General features: G+C 37.3%; 1 protein-coding gene across 3 annotated transcripts in view; it reads left to right on the forward strand.

The window, feature by feature from the left end:
* Window positions 1-15,580, forward strand: part of nfatc2a (nuclear factor of activated T cells 2a) — a 332,314-nt gene that overhangs the window by 240,991 nt on the left and 75,743 nt on the right. The window contains exon 10 of one of the 3 annotated variants that reach the window (XM_039734459.1): window positions 14,625-14,658. The exons of the other annotated variants lie outside the window; for them this stretch is intronic. Coding sequence (XP_039590393.1) covers window positions 14,625-14,638 — 14 coding nt within the window. The 3' untranslated portion in view covers window positions 14,639-14,658. The remainder of the gene's footprint in view (window positions 1-14,624; window positions 14,659-15,580) is intronic. 3 annotated transcript variants of the gene reach the window in all.

Genomic DNA, 15,580 nt, shown 5'->3' on the forward strand with positions numbered 1-15,580 from the left:
AAGAAATGACATATCCCCCTCTATATAAAATCCAATCTCTGTCTGCCTGTCTATTTCGGTCCACTTTTCACAAGAGAACTACTTAACACTAGAATTACCAGAGCCTACGAAAAAGCTCGTAAATCCGTCCCACCTTAAATCGCTTCTTAAAATCGTTCACAGCTCTCCACCAGCATCTTTTGTCATCTAAATGTGCTGATAAAATCAGGCTGCAAGCAGCCGGCTATTCCATACCCCCACCGACTTAGAACGTGCACAAACTTCTCCCAGCTCATGCCTTGATTGATTTTCTGGGAGTGGAGTGGAGTTTTAGAGTGGAAATAATAGATCGTTGTTTGGAACACACGCATTTCATGTCTGTTCCGTTTCTACAGTAATCTGTGTAAACACATTTTTTCACATGATTTCTTGAAAACTTTGAATGTTATTTATATGGCACGGACATGTCTGCATGCACTTTTTGTGGCATTACACGTGTATTTTTTGAGCATGTCTGTCCCAAATAAATAACATTCGACGTTTTGAAGAAATCATTTTATGACACAATTTACCTTTATTTAATTACTTACTTCCTAAAGCCTAAAGTCACAAGTAGTGTGCAGAGGGCATGCTCAAAAATGTGTGTAATGCCACGAAAAGTGCCTGCTGACACTTTAGTATGCAAGCAATGGTATGTGCATTCTTGCTCCGATGTAGAAAGGAGCTGAGTTTACCTCTGTTACAGCGTGTCTATGTGAAAACAGCAGTTTCAGATGCGGGGGTGGGGTGTGTTTGGGCTCGTGAACGTGGCTGAGATAATAAAACTGACTAAAAAAAAAAAACCAAAGCTAACCTTTACAAGTATCATAAATTACACCGGCTGTTACAGACTGAAATCAAATGTATGTATTTATTCTAAAATAGTAAGACTAAGAGCAGTTTACCTCTCAAAACGGAGTGGTGCAGGATCGAACTCATGATCTTTTGATTCCCAGTCGGCAGCTGATTCTATCGCGCCACGGACGCAGTCATAATAAATTGGTGTCAATGTCGCATGTTAAGGCGCCTTTTTGTTTCTGCAGTTATATTTTTGAATAAAAGCGCAATTGTTGTGTTAGATTTGTACCTTTTGTGAAAGTATTTCTTGGATACGTCAGGCTTAATACATTATATAGTTTATGCCTACATTTTGTCATCTACTAGTAGAATATAAAAAACGTTTCTGTTTTAACAATGTGTTCACACAGATTACTGTAGAAACGGAACAGACATGAAATGTGTGTGTTCCAAACAACGATCTATTATTTCCACTCTAAAACTCCCCTTCACTCCCAGAAAATCAATCAAGGCATGATCTGGGAGAAGTTTGTGCACGTTCTAAGTCGGTGGGGGGATGGAATAGCCGGCTGCTTGCAGCCTGATTTTTATCAGCACATTTAGATGACAAAAGACGCTGGTGGAGAGCTATGAATGATTTTAAGAAGTGATTTAAGGTGGGACGGATTTACGAGTTTTTTCATAGGCTCTGGTAGTTCTAGTGTTAAGAGATTTAAATCGGGTTTTTTTCTATTATTTTATTGAACATTTCAGTTGATTTTGCGATGTCTGTCATCGCACCAAGAATCATTGTTTACTTACAGGAGCCGCTCTGGATGACTAGTCTCTTAATAAAAACAAAAAACGGCAAAGCAGCTGTAATGTTAAAGTACAGAGGAGCAACAGTAGTTAAATGGCTAAAGAAAATCTTCTAGCAGGCATGGAACACAAAAGGAATACCAGAGAAATGTGAAAGAAATATAACTGTGCCAATATATAAAAAGGGGAATTTCACAAACTGTATAGAGCAATATTTTGTTATAAGTAGTATTAAAAATATATATTTAAGAATAATAAAAAAGGTTGAGAAAAGCAATATAGAATAAATTAAACACCAAAAAGACAAACACAAGACCTATTTTTCACCATAAGAATAACTGAGAAAGATTAGATAAAAATAAAGACGTGTACCTGGTTTTTTTTGGTATAAAAGCAGCTTTTGTTTCAGTACTGAAAGATATTTCTGGGAAGCATTAGATGCAATGGAAGTGGCAGAAAAATTAAAAAGGATCATTAAAAGTATTAATTAAACATATGTAGAAATGATACAATAAAATGGACAAACATCTGAGCAAAGGAAGTTGGAAAAGAATATCAAACAGGGAGAAATCCTCACTCCTTTACGATTTGTGATATATATTAATTATATAATCAAACTGGGAAAGAAAGAAATTGGAAATGCAACCATCGAAAACTAAAATTTACTTGGGTATTGATCCAGAATCTGATATATGCAGATGATACAATACTAATTGCAATAAGTGAGCAACATTTACAAAGGAAATTTAATAACCTGAAAGAGCAAGCTAGACATGAAAGATCTGATAATAAATGTAGATGAAAGAAAAGTAATGAAAATAGAAAGAGAAGAACAAGAAAAAAATGGCAAATGCAGATACAGTACAAGCAGAAAACAACTACAAATCCTAATAGTGTATGAGAACATGAGAGTAATCATAAGTGAAGATGGAAAGATAGGTGAAGATATCAAAAACAGAATAAACAAACCAAATAAAGTATACTATCAAATTACCAACACCTTATTTGAAAATAAATAATTAAATATAAAAGTAATGATGCGTATGTATAAAACTCATTGGTCTGTACCAACAATATTATACACTGAAGAATCTTAAGCAATACTGGATAAACAAAGATCTAAACTAACAGCAGTTGAAATTAAGTATATAAGATAATTGGTAAGCAAAACAAAAACTAACAGGATAGAAAATAAAAGAATCTATGAATAATTGAAAAGGCAACTATTCATAGAAACTACAGAAGTAAAACCACTACAGTGGTATTGACATACAGTATAATGAGGATGAGTGAAACAAGGAATCCCATAAAAGTGTTTGAAATGAAGAGTGAAAAAAAAAGATTGAGGGGAAGATCTAGAAGGGTATGGGAAGAAAATATCAAAAGAAGCAGCAAGGAAGAGAGGGAAGACCTTGAAACAAGTAAATATTCTGCTATACGATAAGAAAAAAATATACTTATTGGCTCAAGAGCCCAACATAAGGTGAAATAAAGCGTGGCCATAACTGACAGATTCAGACAGATTTCTTGACCTGTTTCAGTGTGCACTCACAGGTGAACTCCCTGTTTTTTATCCCGTTAGACAAAGTGATTACATTTAGGAGCAGAGTGTGTCTTGTCTGGGCAGAAGATATTGGGCACCAGTCAAAGCACTTCATACATCACAAATACAGAGGAAAGGTGCTAAAGTTACACATAGGGTAAAAAATGTCAGATATTTTTTAATTATTCTATTACCTGTCTTTGATAGGTACTGTCACTAGTCATTAATACTTTAGAGTGTCTTAAAATAAGGTTTCCTGTACTTTTCCTGGGATGGAAGGATGGCTGGATGCCCAGAAATAAATTATTTCCTTATTTAAAAATGTTGTGCTGTTACAAATAAAATTCACAGGCACTCTCTTGCAGACATGCTGTTGCCATCTTGCTCTTGACTTAGTTTACTTGTTGGTGAGCTTATTCAAATCACTCATATATTGCTAATAGATTTTAGAGCAAGTTATGACTTTTACTATTTGTTTTTTAAGAGTTTGTGTATATCAGTAGTATTTAAATTTGTAAAATCTCAATACAGATCTTGATTAGTAGACCAGGATAACTGTGTTACCACATCATGGCAGTTACTTCCTATTATCTAAAAATAACTACTTTCAGACAAATATCATTACATTAACTTGTAAAACATTAAACATCTTAGCATGTGCGGAAACAAGTTCTTTTCTCAACATTTCTCATTGTATCAATTTTTTAACAAATTAGTAGAAAGAAAAATTGTGCTGTCACTCATATATTTTGTTAAGGAGTGCGTGAATCGTTATTCCAAACAAAAAAATAAAATGTTCTTAAAAAGAAATTTGAGAGCATCACATAATGTTTATTTTTGAGATTTTATTTAATTGACTTGCTATTCATTCAGCATTAAGAACCAGGTTGTTGTTGTTTGTTTGTTTGTTTAAACATTAGGCCTACTTTATTTGTCCCAAGGAGAAAGTTAGCTTTTACAGAAACTCATGAAATGTGCACATATTTTAACAAACAACAACAAACCCTCTTAAACATGTGCATAAATTGCAAAAAAGAAGAAAAACATCTGACTTGACTAATCATAAGAGAGCAGTCAAAATGAGGTGTTATAAAGGAGTATTGCTGTAGGTATGAAGGAGCCCATTAGTGATTTTTAACCCTCCACTGTTGAATAATTGTTTGGCTAAAAGTACATAGTGTGTCATAGAAAAGGTGTGCAGCATTAGTCATTATTCCCATCAGATCTGTCTTTATTGTCTCCTCTGCCACTACCACCAGTAGACCAAGAGTACATCACATACATGAGTCTGCCTTCTCAATTAGATTGTTGGCTCTCTTTTGTTGTAACTATTCCCAGCATATTTCAGTACAGAAAATCATACTGCCAATCACAGACTTCTAGAACATGTAAGGGGTGTGACTTCACCACAGTCTCCTAAGAAAAAAAAGAGCCTACTTTGCCCTTTGTTATATAGTTCCTTTGTATTACTAGACCAGCACAATGGTCCACATCTACTCCTTTGTAGAGGCTTACCAGTTCATTGTTTTTGCCAATGTATAGTAGCAGGCAATTCTTTTTGCATCAAGCAGTTTTCCACCTTGACTTCTCTACTATATCACAACCCTAATACACCCCATTAATGCAGAATTATCTAAGAAGTTCTGCAAGTTACATGAAGCACTGCAAGTTATATTTATCGTCTGAGGTGTGTAATGTGAACAGAAAAGGTGACAGGATTGTTTGTTGTGGAATTTCACAGTTTCTCGCATCCACATCAGAGCACATAATCCTTGAGGCTCACAAACTGATCTGCGAGATAGATAGTGCATTATCTATGAAGCCATAAGCTCATCTGTCTCGTATTCCTGAACTAATTCCTTAATAGGGATGGTTGAATCTGTTGGATGCACTGAAGAAGTCAAAAATACAATCCTCACAGTGTTATCAGCTTTGTCCAGATGGGTGTGCACTTTGTGGATCAAATAGATAATTGCATCATCTACTCCCGTCTTTGTCCAATATTAAAAGTGCAGTGGGACCAAGTGGCCTTTCACAAAAGTATTCACATAGTCCAGGACCAGCCTCCCTGTGTAAAATAACAGGTCTTCATGATGTAGGATGAAAGGACAACTGGTATGGTATGTAGTCATTAGACAAAAAGGCATCTTCATTTTTTAGAAATTGAACCATACAGGATGTTTTCCACAGTAGCAGTACTTTCTGGATTCTTAGTGACATACTGAAAAGGTAACACATAATACCACAAAGTTAATCATCACAGGCCTTAGCTACTTAATGATATTACAATTTGAAGGATATTTTGTGTACAATTTAGCAATAATCCTGCATGGGTTAATTTAATGAGGTGAAAGTCACTCTGTTCTTTCAAGACAAAAAGGCAGGCCTTTGTTGATACCATTTTTTCATTATAGAATACTAGGAGGCTCTGCCCCCTGCTCGCTTCGCTCGCCCACCCCTGTGTTTGGTTTACCAGATATACAATACAATAAACGTATTTTTTGTATAGCCCAAAATCACACAAGAAGTGCCGCAATGGGCTATAACAGGCCTTGCCTCCTGACAGCCTCCCAGCCTTGACCCCCTAAGAAGACCAGAAAAAACTCCCACATAAAAACCCTTTTAGGGAAAAAATCGAAGAAACCTTGGGAAAGGCAGCTCAAAGAGAGACCCATTTCCAGGTAGGTTGGGCGTGCAGTGGGTGTCAAAAAGAAGGGGGTCAATACAATACAGTACAATACATAGAACAGAATAAACCCTCAATACAGTATAAAAATAAAAATTCTAGAAGTACGGAGTAGAATTTCACATTAGATGATATCACATAATATGATTTGGATTTGTTTTAAGACCTCATTTATCAAGCTGCCTCCCCCATTTTGCCATTCCACATCTGAAATAGCGCTAATCCGATGCAAGTACCCCTCATTCCCATGATTCCTGCGTTCCCCCATCAGGGATGACTTTACCTGAGGCAGGCAATATACAATTTAAAGAGATTATTATTTTCTTGGGAATTGTTACATATGCATTATTTTCACTTTTACTTTAAAAATTTTTGTAAAAACAATACTTGTCCTTTATTCCCGGCCCTGTGCGTGGTTACATCTCTTTCTTGCCAGACATACAGTATAATGCTGCTTGTGTTTTGGATGGCGGTTGAACACATGCTAAGGATATGCCTTGCTGCTTGGGAGCTGCCTCTTCTGCTTGTCACATGTTGTTGTTTTAAGAGCTGGGAGCACATGGTGCTTGTCTGCCACAAGCAATCAAACAACTGCTAGGTTAGATGTCTGTAGACTTGTTTTAAATGATGGCTCATCGCGTGACATTCTAAAAACAATACTTGTCCTTTATTTCCGGCCCCGGGAGTGGTTAAATTCTTTTTTGCAGGACATATAACGCTGCTCGCGTTGTCGGGTTGGGGCTGCTGTCACGCTGCCCTTCGATCTTTTTAAAGCCTGTACAGCAACTCTCCTTTTTGCTACTTTGTGTTTCTGCTCCTTGCGTTGTCCAGGGCCATGTAGGTTTGGATTTTTTTTTCTCCATAAATAATAAAAACCATAATTTGAAAACTGCATTTTGTGTTTACTTGTGTTATATGTGACTAATGGTTAAATGTGTTTGATGATCAGAAACATTTTGTGTGACAAACATGCAAAAGAATAAGAAATCAGGAAGGGGGCAAATAGTTTTTCACACCACTGTATACAACCATATTCATGAATGCTGCTACTTCAGAAACAAAGCACGGTGTAAACCTAAAGTTTAAATTAAGTTCATAGGCAGGCTGCTGCTGGCGTTTGTCATGCCCACGGGTAATGCGGGATACAAGTTTAATGAGAGGACGCAGGATATAAACGAGAGTTGATCACTTTGTAACTAAGTTAAAATTGCAGGTGAGGGCTGTGCTTATGCAAATTCCGAGAGACTGTGTTTGTGGGGGATTGACAGTTAAGGCGGGTGGGGGAGTCACGTCATCATCTCCCCTCCCATTCACCTCAGTGTTACGACTTTGTGACGCTGCCACCAAATACTCACAGAAAAATCCACAAGTTAATACACACGCTGTGTCTAGAGATTCTCCACACTGAATCCTCCAGGCACTACTTACAAAAGGTTACATTGACAATCGTGTTATTTTTAAAATCTTTCCTTTTCTTAGCACAAGCACAGCTAAGAAGCTTCGATGCATGTGCTCCATAACGCGTTAAAAAATCACGCATTTAATCACAAGCAAAGGGGAACTTCTATCAATGCATAATTTCCTGGTACACCGATTACATTGATCAGCTTCACGATTCATTTTACCCTCGCACCCCCTTGGTTTGAGAAGAAGTATGAAAAAATATGAGGTTAACAGAAAAACAGATCACCAATTGAAGCTTTATGAATAATCGATTTGCCATCAATAATTGTTTTGGTAAAGCCATACTCAGTGTAATCCTCCTTCCATTTTATAATTTTTCCGCCACTAGCCATGATTAAATGAACGGTAAAAAAGTAAGAGCGAAGCGAGGGTGATTTATTCAGGCAGGCAGGCGACAGCTCAATAGCTCGAATTTGGATATAAGTAGCTTCTATTTAGTCGCCAGAAATTTAGTCTTTAAATTTCTATGGTAAAGAAAAAGTTATGCAATGATTAAACTATATAAAGTCACAACTTGTATATATAAAGTCATTCGCGAATATATAAAGTCAAAACTTTAATATATAAAGTCAGTGTTGGTATATATAAAGTCAATACTTGTTTCTGAATATATAAAGTCAAAACTTGAATATATAAAGTCAGTGCAGGAATATATAAAGTCAAAACTTGAATATATAAAGTCAGCGTCGGAATATAGGCTATAAAGTAAGTGCTGCAATATATAAAGTCAAAACTTCTATATATAAAGTCAGCGTCAGAATATACAAAATCAGCGCTGGAATATCCATCCATTTCACAACACGTTGAATCCGACCACAGGGTCACGGGGGTCTGCTGGAGACAATCCCAGCCAACACTGGGCGCAAGGCAGGAACCAATCCTGGGCAGGGCACATGCATCATTTTCAAAACATTAACCGAACAGTGTTTTTTTAATTTATTTTTCTGAATACGTTTTTGTTAACTTAGTTCAGTTCAGAGTCGTTTCAATCAATAGATTTTGACTTTCACTTTATATATTCAGGAGTGAGTTTATATACTCCGATGTTGACTTTATATAATCAGGAATGACTTTATAAATTCCGACGCTGACTTTATATATTCAGGTTTTAACTTTATATATTCCAGCGCTGACTTTATATATTCAAGTTTTGACTTTATATATTCTGACGCCGACTTTATATATTCGGAAAATCAATGTATTTGCCTGTTTGGCACCCCATAGTATATGTGTGTGTGTATATATGTACACATGTATGTATGCATATATATATTGCATATAGCGCTGAACTTACTGCTCTGTACTATTCTGTCCTCTGCATGTCCTGGAGTACAAAAGAAACACCACCATACAGCAACATGTGCGAACTGGCAAGATCGGGGAAAAAAACACGCGGTCACTGATTACAAACCACAAGATGAATGAAAGAGACAATATATGTAAAAACATCATCGCACTAATGCAATATTATTTGAAAACGAACAGCGTCAGATCGGGCGCATATTCAAACCTGATCTGTCGCTGTTCGTTTTCAAATAATATTGCATGTACTGTGCGTTGAAACTGCTGCACTGAATAAGCTGACGCTTTCTGTAACAGCATCAGCGTGTATTCAAACCCGATCTGATGCTGTTCGTTTTCAAATAATATTACATGTACTGTACTATTTTAGAATAAAAACATACATTTGATTTCAGTCAGTCTGTAAGAGCCAGTGTAAATACATGATAATTGTAAAGGTTATTTTTTTTTTTAATTCAGTTCCGTTCTCTCAGTCACGTTCACGATCCCTCCTCCCCATCTGACACTGCTGTTTTCACATAAAGACGCGCTATAGCTCAAATGTGATTTATTTGGAGACGCTCTGTAGCTCGAATGTTATTTATATAGGGAAGTAAGTACGGTGTCAGGTGCTCATTCAGTGTAATAGGAACCATAGCACAGAGAGATGTGTACACTGCAACAAGTACACATGTCGTAAATGTAGGAAGGGTGTGTGGGAGTTGTTAATATTTGAATGTGATGATTTTATATAGGACGGATCGGAAATCAGTAGTTCTTAGCATTGCACCACGCAAGCTGTCGTATCAACCGCCTACTGTAACTTGCTTTATTTTTTCTTCACTTATAGTCTAGAATAAAAGTGCACTTGTTTTGTTATACTTGTAGACCAACATATGTTCCTATGTTTGGTCGACACGGGCATGCTCAAAAATAGACGTGTAATGCCACGAAAAGTGCACGCAGGCACGTCAGTTCGCAAGCATTGGTACGAGAATGCAGTCACAAGTACGCTGCAGAGCTATAGCGCATCTGCATGTGAAAACAGCAGTGTCAGATGGATGGTGGGGGTAGGGAAGGATCCTGAACACGACTGAGAGAATGAATTACACTGGCTGTTACACACTTAAATCAAATATATGTTTTTGTTCTAAAATAGTAAGAATAAGAGCAGTTTACTTCTCAAAACTGAGCCGTGCGAGATCGGACTCATGACCGTTGATACCATTACGCTACCGTGACAGTTGTAGTAAGAATGTGTCAATGTGGCATGCTAAGGCGGCTTTTTTTCTGCAATTATATTTTTGAATAAAAGCATACTTTTTCTGTTATATTTGTACCTTTTGTGAAAGTGTTTCTTTGATATTTGGACTTCAGGCTTCATACATTATATATTTTATGCCTACATTACAACTACAATATGAAAAACGTTTTTGTTTTAAAAATGTGTTTACACGGATTACTGTAGAAACGGAACACATGTGAAATGCGTGTATTCCAAATAATGATCTATTATGATGATTGATGATGATCCACTGAACAGTGTCATTTCCAGGCAGAGGAGTAGCTTCAGTGACAGACTTTTGTCACTGTCTTCCTCCACTGACAGACTAAGGAGGTCATTCCTCCCCCACACTATGCGACTCTTCAATTCCACCCGGGGGAGTAAATGCTAACATTACTCAAAGTTATTGTCTGCTTTTACATGCATTTTTATTACTATTTAATTTAATATTGTTTTTTGTATCAGTATACTGCTGCTGGATTATGTGAATTTCCCCTTGGGATTAATAAAGTATCTATCTATCTATCTATCTATCTATCTATCTATCTATCTATCTATCTATCTATCTATCTATCTATCTATCTATCTATCTATCTATCTATCTATCTATCTATCTATCTATCTATCTATCTATCATTTCCACTCTAAAACTCCACTTCACTCCCAGATAATCAATCAAGGCATGAGCTGGGAGAAGTTTGTGCACGTTCTAAGTCAGTGGGGGATGGAATATCCGGCTACTTGCAGCTTTTCTTTTATCAGCACATTTAGTTTAACAAAACTGGCGGAGAGGTGAGAAGGGTTTTAAGAAGCGATTTAAGGTGGGACGGATCTACGAGTTTTTTCGTAGGCTTTGGTAATTCTAGTGTTAAATGAGCTGCTATGTCTCATGCTGCAGCTTTGGGAACTAGGAGTGGAAGAGAAAAGTGTGCTGCTGAATCCCAGAAGCCAAATATGAAGTACACAGTTGGATGCTGAAATGTGAGATCACTCTGTCAAGTCGGGAAGTATGTGAAACTGAAACAGGAAGCAAACAAAGTATGGCATTATTTGGCCTTTGTGAATTAAGATGAAGTGGATGTGGAGATGGATAACTGTAAATTGCTTTGGTCTAGAAACATGAAGCACGAAAATAGAGTGGGAATGTTACTAAGTAAGGTGGCACATAATACATTGATGGGATACAGTCTAGTAAATAAGTGAGTAATGTATGCTAGGTTCCAGTCATACCCATGGAGAATGGCTACTGGAATTTGCTAAATGCAACACCGTTGTATATTGCTAACTCCAAAATACAAGGAAAAAGAAAGCATACATAGGAGTCACGTGACAGCAAAATTCTGGACATGGCTGACATGATTCTCTTCAAACAAAAATGAAAGAAGTTTGTGAAAAATTGCACAGCTATGTACAGGTACAGATAGAACAAAGCACACATACAGTATGCAACACAAACCTAAAGCAGAAACTTTTTCAATGTTATACTAATAGTCCAAATATCAAATAAACACATGCGCTTTTATTAAAGAATATAAGCCAAAAAAAAGAAAGCATTCAATTTACATGTGGCTGTCAATGAGTTAAAAACTTAAGCTCAAATGGGATTTATCTCCATTCTTTCACAAGAGCAGCGCTGTGGCAGATGCCTGCTCAGAACTATTTGTTGTACTGGCAATCAAAGATATGATGTCCTGTGACCACTATCAGACTGGACAAAGGCAAGACTGTAGCAACAGACAGCTTCTTGACAGTGCTTTCACTGGCTAATATGCACCCAAACTTTACACCTGCTGTGGCTTCTTCTTATTGGACGCATACACCATCAGCACGGCACTGTCAGATCTAAATAGCAGCATGGCGAATTGCTTGCATGCTGAAGTGACTTTAGCTGTAGGTGGAAGTCTCATTTTACTTAATGGTGCCAAGCAGAATGCAGCAGTCTATTAGCCAGTGAAAGCACTGTGAAGAAGCTGTCTGTTGTTATGGTCCTGCCTTTGTCCAGTCTGATAGCGGTATTTGATATTTGGACTAAAGTCTTCACACATTATACGCTTAATGTCATTATTAGTATAAATGGAAAAAGTTTCTGCTTTAGGTATGTGTTCAGCATTTCTTGCATTTCTCACATTTCCTTTCATCCTACACTTATCCAGATCTTTGTAAACATGGAACACACATGAAATGCATGTACAGTGATCCCTCGCTATATCGCGCTTCGACTTTCGCGGCTTCACTCCATCGCGGATTTTAAATGTAAGCATATCTAAATATATATCACGGATTTTTGTTTGTTTGTTTGTTTTTTGTTTGGACACACCTCCTCATTCAATGTGTTTTCTTTATTTTCATGACCATTTACAGCACTCCATCACTCTCCTTCTTGGTCAAATAGCCCTTACACAGCCTGGAGGTGTGTTTGGGGTCATTGTCCTGTTGAAAAATAAATGATCGTCCAACTAACCTGACTTCTGCACAACACAACTGCTCGTCCCAACCCCATTGATAAAGCAAGAAATTTCACTAAATAACCCTGATAAGGCACACCTGTGAAGTGAAAACCATTTCAGGTGACTACCTGTTGAAGCTCATCGAGAGAATGCCAAGAGTGTGCAAAGCAGTAATCAGAGCAAAGGGTGGCTATTTTGAAGAAACTAGAATATAAAACATGTTTTCAGTTATTTCACCTTTTTTTGTTAAGTACATAACTCCACATGTGTTCATTCATAGTTTTGATGCCTTCAGTGAGAATCTACCAATGTAAATGGTCATGAAAATAAAGAAAACACATTGAATGAGGAGGTGTGTCCAAACTTTTCGCCTGTACTGTACATATACATACATATCTACATACAGGTGGGTAAGGAAAGTATTCAGACCCCCTTCAATTTTTCACTCTTTGTTATATTGCAGCCATTTGCTAAAATCATTTAAATTAATTTTTTTCCTCATTAATGTATACACAGCACCCCATATTGACAGACAAAAAAAAGAATTTTTGAAATTTTTGCAGATTTATTATAAAAGAAAAACTGAAATATCACATGGTCCTAAGTATTCAGACCCTTTGCTCAGTATTTAGTAGAAGCACCCTTTTGAGCTAATACAGCCATGAGTCTTCTTGGAAAAAGATGCAACAAGTTTTTCACACCTGGATTTGGGGATCCTCTGCCATTCCTCCTTGCAGATCCTCTCCAGTTCTGACAGTTTGGATGGTAAACGTTGGTGGACAGCCAATTTTAGGTCTCTCCAGAGATGCTCAATTGGGTTTAAAGTCAGGGCTCTGGCTGGGCCATTCAAGAACAGTCATAGAGTTGTTGTGAAGCCACTCCTTTGTTATTTTAGCTGTGTGCTTAGGGTCATTGTCTTGTTGGAAGGTAAACCTTCGGCCCAGTCTGTGGTCCTTAGCACTCTGGAGAAGGTTTTTGTCCAGGATATCCCTGTACTTGGCCGCATTCATCTTTCCCTCAATTGCAACCAGTCGTCCTGTCCCTGCAGCTGAAAAACACCCCCACAGCATGATGCTGCCACCGCCATGCTTCACTGTGGGGACTGTATTGGACAAGTGATGAGCAGTGCCTGGTTGTCTCCACACATACCGCTTAGAATTAAGGCCAAAAAGTTCTATCTTGGAGTTTGCTAAAAGACACCTGAAGGACTCTGAGATGGTGAGAAATAAGATTCTATGGTCTGATGAGACCAAGATAGATCTAGTATAGATCAACTCTCGGCAGCGGTCAGCAGGGCGGCCGTGCAGTGCGTATGAGCTTCGTTCTCATCCTTACCACCTTTGCCTTCCCCTACCTCTTCATATGTTAAATTATTCTTGAGTGCCATCTTAAGTGTAAAATTAAAGAAAACATACTAAGTAATTGCAACACAAACACTGACTTATTCTGTTTTATCACGAAAAGTTACCGATGAAAGAAGAGAAGATGCGGGCCGCTAGGGTGGGCAAAAGAGCTGCTCATGAAGCAGCAAGCGCATCAACCTCTGAGTAAAAAAATGCTAAATGTATGGAGAAAGAGTATGAAAGCTATGTCTCGCTTCACCCTCCCCTCAGGCCCACAGCCTCTGTCTCATATTAGCGCAAATATATCGCTCCTGCAAGCTGACAATGATTCTTAGTGCAAGGAGAGAAGTCGCAAAATCAAACAGAATGTTCAAGCACATGCCAGAAAAAATACAGATCTAAATTCGTTAAGTAGTTCTCTTATTCGCAATTTAAGATGTAAGATATGCCCCAAGGCTGATGTGTGAGTGAGGGGGCCCCCCTCCCCCTCGGCCCGCTGCATGTCTCTCAGATTTGCACAAATAAATCGATACTGCAAGTGAACTATGACACATAGCGCGATGAGAGGTCACAATATCAACGGGAATGTTGAAGTAAATTACAGAAAAAAACTCGATCTAAATCCGTCAAGTAGTTCTCTCATAAAATGCGGACAGACAGATAGACAGAGACTTTGGATTTTATATAGAGAGAGATTATAAAAGTACCTGATTAAACTGTATTGAGTCAATTATGTATATAAGCTTGTTTATTGGGTACCCTTCATTTACTTGTCCTGTATTTAATGTTTTGTTTGTTTTTTGGTGTACCTTCTTTTGGTTCTAAATTGTTAGTTTAGATTGCATAGTTATTTTCCTTAATCTATAGTAGACATTTCTGTTATGCAACATTAAAATTTTCCTTTAAAAATCTCTACTTCTGTTCATGTATTTGAATGTTATGAATTTTGTTCTAATTTCAGGTATCATCTTTTAAAAAGAATAACATATAATACAGTAAGTATACTATCACAAATATGCTGCAGTTAGAGGATGTGTCATATTACACTTACAAGTTAGGTTTCTAAATTGAGCAATCACTAACAACATGGTTAACCTGTGTAGGGACTGTAAATTTCAAGGTTGCTCAGAGTTACCAGTACAGACTCTAGAAACTCATATAAACAATGTTGTAGCTGGGGGTCCACATTTAAGTTTGCTTAATGTGGCAGCCAGACAAAAGAGGCCTGGAGCACAGACAATGACTGCAAAATGAAATTTCTTGTCTTTAAAATGTAGCCCTTCTCTGTATTGCCTAGATATGTCAACACTGTTATGATATCAAAACAAGTTCTATAGCAACAATTGTTAAATAGAGAAATGGACAGCCCAGGAGAGTTTGGGAAAGCCTTTTTGTTTGTTATATTTGGCTGAAATTTCTTTGGCTCTGATGCTTCATGGTTCTGCAGGGGAACCCAGAGAGAGAGAGAATGCGTTTTTCTTTCCACAGTATTAGTTCTGCCAATCTGGCACAAAATAGCCCATTCTATTTGCAGCTGCACTCTTTCAGCAAACTTGTGTTCTCTCCTAAAGATAGCATGTGTTACAGCCGAGGGAGTGAATGGAAAAAATTAAACACAGCAGTAGTATTACATTGAAAGTCACTTGAATCATCTAAAAGGGTTTCCCTCTATAAACAGCAACAATGTTTGCTACTAAGCTTTTAACAAAGTAATATCTAGTTAATGGAGGAGTTAAACATTGCAATTTTCATTTTGAGAAGCATATTTTAAGTTAAATTTTGCTTTTGATTCTTTAATATGCTTATCTTTGTAGAAAAACTTTGATAGGTTGTGTGATTTCTCCAAATTGATTTTACCTAGAAAGCTTGCTTCTATGGATAAGATCCAGTTTTATCATCAAGACCTAGGCTTGAAAG

The sequence above is a fragment of the Polypterus senegalus genome, chromosome 14 (assembly GCF_016835505.1).
Source record: "Polypterus senegalus isolate Bchr_013 chromosome 14, ASM1683550v1, whole genome shotgun sequence".
NCBI lineage: Eukaryota > Metazoa > Chordata > Cladistia > Polypteriformes > Polypteridae > Polypterus > Polypterus senegalus.